The following is a 7,828-nucleotide window of genomic DNA, read 5'->3' as shown; positions in this document are numbered from 1 at the left end:
GCTTCCCGCCTTTATATCCACGGGGAGCTCTTCCGAGTCATTTGGTGAACCCCCAAATGCACGTTCCCCCCAGATCCCCCCATTTCGAAACGGCCCTGCCTAGAGGGCAACATTCAAGAGCCTAGCAGATGGGGGGCGCAATCCCGCTCCATCGCTGGTCAGTCGATAACGCGGCCGAAGCCCAAGCCGCGCGGGATCTGGGGCTGGACCCGGTTGACGGGACACAGGCTCTTCCAGCGGCTCCAGGGTCCCCTGTTGGCCACTCCTCTTGGCAGGTTCTCCTTAGCCGGCTAAGATCCAGCCCAGGAACTCCAGCTTCCCGATCCTGGTGCCGTTTGGGGGTCCCGGGAAACTGCCCCGGTCCCCCGACTCCCGGCCCCGGGCCGCGAAGGGTTAAGGCAGGTGGCCGCGCAGAAGCAGCAACCGCAGCCGCCCAGCCGGCGGCCCGGGAGGTCACGTGGGCGAGGGCGGGCCCGAGCGGGGAGCCGGCCAATGGGCTGGGCCGTCGGCGGGCGCGATAGCCAATAGGAGCAGGGAGCGGGGGTCCCGGACTAGAAAAGAAACGGCGGCCGAGAGGGGGCCCTGGGACTATGGGACTTCTGACCATTCTCAAGAAGATGAAGCAGAAGGAGCGGGAGCTGCGGCTGCTCATGCTGTATCCTTCCGGCCGCCGGGCCCGCGCGGGTGCCGGGGTGCCCGCCGGGGGCGGTGCCGGGGTGCCCTCCGGGGGCGGTGCCAGGCGCCCCCTGCCGGGCGGGCGGCCCCGACGGCCCCTCGTGCGTCACGCACGTGGGCGCTACCATCGCTGCGGCCGGGGGCCCGCGGAGGCCGGACCATCGGGCGGCGGGGGGCTCCGTCCACGTGCCGCGGGGGCGGCCTAAGGGCGCAGTCGGGGCGATCGGGGTCACCGGTGCGGAGGGAAGGTAGGGCCCGGGGGTGAGTTACCGAGACGTCAGGGCCGGCATCCTGGCCGGCGCGTGGGGTCCGTGTCTTCCTGGTCTCTGGAGGCGAGCCCGGCCCCTCCCCCGAGCTCCTGGGGGATGCCCTGGGGGACGGGGAGTGGCGAACGAGGCTTGGCGGGGTGCCTGCAGGTCCAGGCTTCCTGTGTCTGCGCAGCCCCTGGGCCCTTGGGCACCCCCACCGCGGAGGACCTGGAGCCTTGGGCCCCTGCATCCGTTGTGAGGCATCTGCGACTCCCCCGCAAGCTGGGCTGGCCACCCAGAGATCTTGGGGGGCAACAAGCCAATGCCCCACACGCTTGTTGCAGAGAGTCTGGGAGAAGGGCGCAGAAAAGTGACTCAGGCCGTATCTATGGAGCACCTTCTATGTGCTAGGCCCCGGCCAGGGGCTGCAGGAGACAGCAGAGCAGGGCCCAGACCGTGAACAGAGAAGCAAATGTGGCAAACGGCTAAACCAGGGAAAGGCCAGAAAGCCAGGGGAGGTGACAGTTGAGTCAAGTGAAGCACCAGCTAGGTAGCTGCCTGGTGCAGCTGGTCCAAGCAAAGGCTTCTTTCCGCAAGTGCCAAGGTCCCAAAGGAGCCCCACAGGGCAGGGCCGCCCAGGAGGGTGATCTAGGAAGAGAGCACTCAGTTAGGGTTTGCAGACAGCCCAGGCCAGAGAGGTAGGGGCTGGTTTTCTCTGTGTTCTAGGCTGCCAGTAGGTGCCACGAGGTTAATTAGGGATCAGTTGCAGTACTGTGGAAGAGATGGGCTAGGACCAGGATGGGCAGTGAGGTGACCGGAAACTGGAGGCCAGCAGTGTGGGCAAGTCTCACTCGGGCGGGGGGGGGGGTACCTTCCCCCGAGCCACCAGAAGAAGGAAGGGTCACTTGCTGAGTTGATGGATAGAGACCTGTGCAGATCAGCTTGGGGCAGGATGGGAAGATGGGCGCCCACTGAGCCTGAGGAGACTTGTGGCCTGGGGAGGGACTGGGTGGAAGGCATCCATTTGGGGTCAGAAGCTTAAAGATGAGCTCGCGGGGCAGGGTGAGGTGGGCTCCGGTCTGTACAAGGAGACCCTGGTGTGGGAGGGCAGGACCAGGTAGAGGGAGATGGGGCACTCTGGTGGGGCCTGCTGGGGAGACCTGGCTCTGAGCAGCTATTGGGGGTCGCCAAGGACTGACCGCGGCAAGAGCTGGGTTAGGGATTCGGAGGAAGCAAGGCTGATGGGAGTACATTCTAGAAAGAACAAGAGGGCAGCATCGGAGGGGCTGTTAAGGGGAGCTTTGTTCAAAGGAAACAGCTGTGGGGCAGGGAAGAGAGAATAAAAGAGGGTTCTATTGACCCTCTCTCGGAGGGGGTGGGCAGCAGCAGCTGGTGGGGATGGTGCTGTGGGGGAGGAGGGCAGGAGAGAGGTCAGCTGCCCATTACCAAGGGCTGTTGTGGCCGGATCTCCACGGGCTGGGGGTGGGGTCTCTTTCCACCCTACTTCATGGTTTAAGTCACCTGCCACAGGTCAGGGGAGCGATAAGCAGTTGAGCACCCAGAACTTGAGCCACCCCACACACACGCATATATACATACCCCACCTACAGCCCCCCACTCCGGCAAATCCCCTGAAGTGTGTGAAGCCAGGGTCCTTGGCTCATCTCTCCTTTGCACACTCGCGCAGCAGACAAGAGTGGGGCATCTTCCAGAAACAAGAAGAAGCAAGAGCAGCTGCCCCTCCATTTCCAGGTGCCGTTTCTCGACCCCCCTCCCCCCACTCAAGGCCCTTCAGAAAATCGGTTCCTTGCCGTTTGGGCCTCAGCTCAAGACGACCCCTCCCAGGAAGGCACTCTGTGTGAAGTCTGCTAAGGAAATAAAGCCAGGCACAGTCATAGACCGGTCAGAAGGAACTTTAGTCAAGAAATCGTGTGTCCAGGAGGTGGCCCGTCCCAGTCCAGCTCAAAGGTGAGCGTCCCGTGCTGGCTGAGCCCCTGCAGACTCACGCAGTTGCCCACTGATGCAGCAGGGAGATCACAGGCTGCTGGGTGCAGAGTCGTGTGGGGCCAAGGTCTACAGGCACCTGGCAGGGTGCAGACAGCCCCCAGGCTCCACAGGCTGTGTGGACCTCCAGCCCCAGTCAGGCAGGAAGACAAAGAGAGGAGTTCTCAGTGTTGCTCATGAAACCTTACCCTCCAGGAGGCTCATCAGGCTATGACCTGATTGGCAGGTTAGACTCCACCCGTACCTCCACACAGGTACCATGGAGTTGACATAAAACCGAACTGTCCCACGCTCCTTGGAGCCCGTAAAATGAAACCACACACACACACAAAAGCGAGGGCCTGGACATGTAGAAGGGGTTCAGGGAAGGCATGTGGAGTGAATTGGGGGATCAGGAGGCCACCTCGTGGGTCAGGTAGAGCCCATGTTCACATCTTGACCCTTCATGCCAGTGCGGGAGCCTGGCAGGAGCTCCGCTGCCTTTGACTCAGGTGTGTGGCAATGCCACCCAGCAGCAGGGGGCACCCTGGGCTTTGCTCCTTAACCCTGCATGCCCCAGCGGCCTGGATAACGCTGGCAAAACAACGATCCTCAAGAAGTTCAACGGGGAGGACATCGACACCATCTCCCCGACTCTGGGCTTCAACATCAAGACTCTGGAGCACCGAGGGTGAGTCGGAGGTAGGGGGAGCGTGTTCCTCCACCGCTGGGAGGACCGGCCCAAGCGGAGCAGGGAGCGAAGAGGGGGACAGGCTGGCCCAACAGATTCTGACCAGCAGCTGCCCCTCCCCTGCCCAGATTCAAGTTGAACATCTGGGATGTGGGCGGCCAGAAGTCGCTGCGGTCCTACTGGCGGAACTACTTTGAGAGCACCGACGGGCTGATCTGGGTGGTGGACAGCGCCGACCGGCAGCGCCTAGAGGACTGCCAGCAGGAGCTCCAGAGCCTGCTGGTGGAAGAGGTGAGCCGGCCTGCTGTCAGCGCCCCACAGGGCACCGGGACCCCAGGGAGAAACTGGGCTCCCAGCCCCGTGGTCTCGGGTCAGCCAGGAGCCTCTCAGAGCCTCCAGTTCTTGCTCTCTGTCTGTGGGGATTGGAACTGGGGCGATCGAATAACGTGCTGTCCAAAGCTGATGATCTTTGTTAAAATCCTAAAAAGAAACACGTAAGACCTGCAGAAATGGCCAAGAGCGTGCAGAGGGTCCCCAGGTGAGTACCCTTGGTCCCCGCCTGCCAGAGCTTGTCTAAACTAGGAAAGCCCCCGGGGGCCCTGACAGCCACACAGACAACCACCACCATGCTGTCGGCTCAGCCGCAGGCTTTGTCTGCGCTCCTCCGCTTTCCCCACCACGACCCTGGGGACAAAACCTGCAGCAGCCCACCCTATCCCGACTCAGGACCACGACGAAAACCAAAGGGTCGCCACCGGGCCGATGCCGACTCAGGCAGCCCGCAGCTCGCAGCACAGGCAGGAACCATGGACGTGTCCAGGCCGTGGCCTTTGACCTTTTGCCAGCAGCATGTCAGGCCTTGCCCCCAAAGTGCCCGGGCATGCGTTTGCACCGCCAGCCGGCGCGGAGCTAGTGGTGCCGCTCAGGAACTCCCCAGCCGGGCATTCCCGGGAGGGAGAGGGCAAGGGTGGCGGCACGGGGGGCCCCTTCTTACTGGGAGCCGAGGGAGTGACGGGGAGGGAAGGAGGGTGTCATTAAGGAACTGCCTCGGGCTCAGGAGGCCTGGTGGCGCAGCGATTATGCTCACTGATTGGGGGGTGGGGTGGCTGGTGGGAACTTCCAGCTAGCTCCTCTAGGAGAGCGACGGCTTTCTCCTCCCAGGATGACCATTTATCAGTTATCACAGGGGCCGGGGAGGGAGGGGAGGAAATGAGGAGCTGATCCCAAGGGCTCAAATAGAGAGCAAATGCGTTGAGGATGAGGAGGGAAACAAATGTACAAATGGAAGGACACGGCGGCGGATGGATGGATTGTGAGAGGAGCTGTACGAGCCCTGAACAAAATGAGTTGTTGTTTTTTTGTTAAGAAAAAAGTGACAAAAAAAAAAGAGGACCTGATGCAGAGGGCTTAAGTGCAGAGCAAATGCTTTGCGAGTGATTAGGGCAAAGAATGTACAGATGTGCTTTATACAATTGATGTATGTATATGTGTGGATTGTGATAAGAGTTGTATGAGCCCCTAATAAAGTGTAAAAAAAGAAGAAAAAAAGAAAAGAGTGACAGGCTCGGGAAGCCCTGCTCTGTAGGGTCGCTGGGTGGCAGGAGCCCCTCCTGGGGCCTGAGAGTGGCTGTGAGGGCCTGGGCCCAGGCCGGGCTTCGATTGCTGCCCGGACCCTGGTGCAAACTCAGGGGGAAAGGCCTGGAGCCCGAAGCAGAGCAGCCTGGAGCCGGGAGTGAAGCAACTGAAGGGTGCGGACGCTTGCAAGCCAGCACAGTCACGGACCCTGCCCTGTCCACTCATCAGGACCCAGCAGGCTAGAACCTCAGCGGGGCCGACTTGCCCCTCTCCCCAGCCCCCCTCCAGCTTAGGCCTCCCTCTGCCCCACACAGGGCCAGCCCCGATGGTCAGCTCTGCCTTTCCCACTACTCGGGACCTCACCTGAGCTCTGGCCCCAGACACTCTCCTAGGCTGCCCAACACACACACACACACATCTCTGTCTTCTCTCCATAGCACTTGGCCAGGACAGACAGACACACACACACCTCTCTTTCCATAGTGTTTGGCTGGCAACATACACACACACACACACACACACATACACATCTCTGTCTTCTCTCCATAGCACTTGGCCAGAGACAGACAGGCAGACACACACCTCTCTTTCCATAGTGCTTGGCTGGTGACACACATAACACACATAACACACACACACATCTCTGTCTTCTCTCCATAGCGCCTGGCCGGAGCCACCCTCCTCATCTTCGCCAATAAGCAGGACCTGCCCGGGGCCTTGTCGTCAAACGCCATTCGCGAGGTGAGTCCAGGGACCCTGGTCCCCACTGCGGCGGGATCTGTGAGGGCACTGGGAGTCCTCATCCTGAAGCCAGTGAGGCCCCCACCATGCTCAGCCGCTAACCACAGGGGCGGAGGCCAGCACTTGCTGGTGACTCCTGCCGGAGCGAAGGCCTCCCCCAGGGTGGCGGCCAGGAGAGCACAGTCCTGCAGGCTGGCGGGTCAGGACTCACTGGCAGCAACAGCCCTGCGCGCACACGGCTCCAGATCCCAAACAGGGCAAGAGCCCATGTGCACCCAGTGTTCTCAACGCACTGGGTTCTCGGCAGGGGTCTGGGGGAGGCTGGGGATCAGGTGCTGGACTGCCAACCATAAGGTCAGTGGTTCTAACCTTCTAGTCGCAACTTAGGAGGAAGAGGAGGCTGCCTGCTCCTCCTGGAAAGGCTTGACAGGCTTAGAACCGTCTGCAGGGTGAGCCGCTCGCTGGCGGTGGGGCTGTCTTTGGCTTTGCAGGTTGGAAATCATTTAAGCCTCTCCACCTCATGTGGTGGAAGGAGAATCACTTTCCAGCTGGGCTAGCGGGTTAAGTGAGGGATCCCAAATCTCTCAGCTGGCAGGGAGACAAGCCAGGCTTGGAACCCAGGTTGAACAGGGCCCGAGCCGGTCCCTTAACTACAGTTGTAGCTGGAGCCCCAGGATACCGGGATAGGGTTCGAGTCCTGGTGCTGCCACTGACTGGCTGTGTGACGTTAGGCAGGTGCCTCACCTCTGAGCCTTAGTTGCCTCCCCAACAAGACAGCTGACTGGCACACTGCGTGTCCCGTGGGGCCTTGGAGCCACGGCTGAGAGGGCATCTGTAGGGCTGCAGTGCCGGGACCCTAGCGGACGACCGGGACTCGGGAGCCCCGGTCACTGTTACATTCTGAAGGGGCGGTGCGGGCCGTGGTGGCGTACAGAGAGCCCCGGTGCCCCAGGGCGGCTGGCAAACCCTCCCTCCGGGCCAGGCCTTGAGGGAGACTCAGGTGTCTCCTGCCCTGGGCAGGGCGGGGAGGGGGCAGGTGGGTGGGGCCCCGAGGTCACGGCCCCCTCTCCCACGCAGGCGCTGGAGCTGGACTCCATCCGCAGCCACCACTGGTGCATCCAGAGCTGCAGCGCTGTCACCGGGGAGAACCTGCTTCTGGGCGTCGACTGGCTGCTCGATGACATCTCCAGCCGCATCTTCACCGCCGACTGAGCCGCTGCGGTGCCCGCCCACCCCCGCCCGGCCCTTCGCCAAGCACCACCCTGGGGGGCATGGGAGCCAGGCAGCCGGACTAACAGTTCGCACCCCCTCCATAACCTGCTGCTGCTACTGCCCCTGCTGCTGCCCCGCCAGCTCCCGGCCCAGTCCTCCCCCACCCCCCGCTGTGGCTGACACACTGAGGAGGAGGCTGGAGTGGGGAGGGGTCTGCCTCTGCTGCTACTGAGGCCCAGGGCCGGGGCCCTTGCCCAGCCATGAGAATAAACCATCCTGCTCCCCGCTCCAGGCTGTCGTTTGTTGGTCCCACAGCTTCCGGGAGAGCTGGTATGGGGGGTGGGGGTGGCAACCATCCCAAGTGGGCAGGAGGAGCAGAGGGCCTGGTGCTCCCTGGACATGCAAGTGCGATGGGAGAACAGGCTCCCGGGAAACCACTACACGCTGGCTGTGTCTGGAGGAGGCTGGCTGGCCCCTCCTGGCCGGGCCTGGAGTGGCTCACTGAGCCCGGTGGGCAGGGCTGCATGTTTATTATAGTGCGTTTGCTGCAAGTCACAGCTGACTGGGTGCAGATGCTTCAACCTGTAGGAGCTTCGGACTGAAAGGGCCCTAAGGGAGGCAGCTCCAGGTGGGTGGACAGCCGCTCGCCGGCCTCATCAAGGGCCCAGTTCTTTCTGTGCTCCCTCAGACTCGGCCCTCCTCC

General features: G+C 62.2%; 1 protein-coding gene across 1 annotated transcript; it reads left to right on the top strand.

Annotated features, from left to right (window-relative positions):
* The first annotated feature begins 497 nt into the window (after nt 1-497).
* Nucleotides 498-7,413, top strand: ARL2 (ARF like GTPase 2). The gene is made up of 5 exons (XM_075545456.1): nt 498-655; nt 3,487-3,597; nt 3,726-3,888; nt 5,833-5,913; nt 6,991-7,413. Exons 1-5 carry the CDS (start codon nt 591-593, stop codon nt 7,123-7,125), a joined length of 555 nt encoding a protein of 184 aa, XP_075401571.1. The 5' UTR covers nt 498-590; the 3' UTR covers nt 7,126-7,413.
* Nucleotides 7,414-7,828: the final 415 nt, after the last annotated feature.

The sequence above is a fragment of the Tenrec ecaudatus genome, chromosome 4, assembly GCF_050624435.1.
Source record: "Tenrec ecaudatus isolate mTenEca1 chromosome 4, mTenEca1.hap1, whole genome shotgun sequence".
Classification (NCBI taxonomy): domain Eukaryota; kingdom Metazoa; phylum Chordata; class Mammalia; order Afrosoricida; family Tenrecidae; genus Tenrec; species Tenrec ecaudatus.
This window is presented reverse-complemented; position numbering and strand designations above follow the sequence as displayed.

Coding starts and splice junctions, on each gene's coding strand:
- ARL2 (XM_075545456.1), top strand. CDS start 591: ATGGGACTTCTGACCATTCTCAAGAAGATGAAGCAGAAGGAGCGGGAG. Junction 656..3,486: donor GAGCTGCGGCTGCTCATGCT/GTATCCTTCCGG, acceptor TGCATGCCCCAG/CGGCCTGGATAACGCTGGCA. Junction 5,914..6,990: donor CGTCAAACGCCATTCGCGAG/GTGAGTCCAGGG, acceptor TCTCCCACGCAG/GCGCTGGAGCTGGACTCCAT.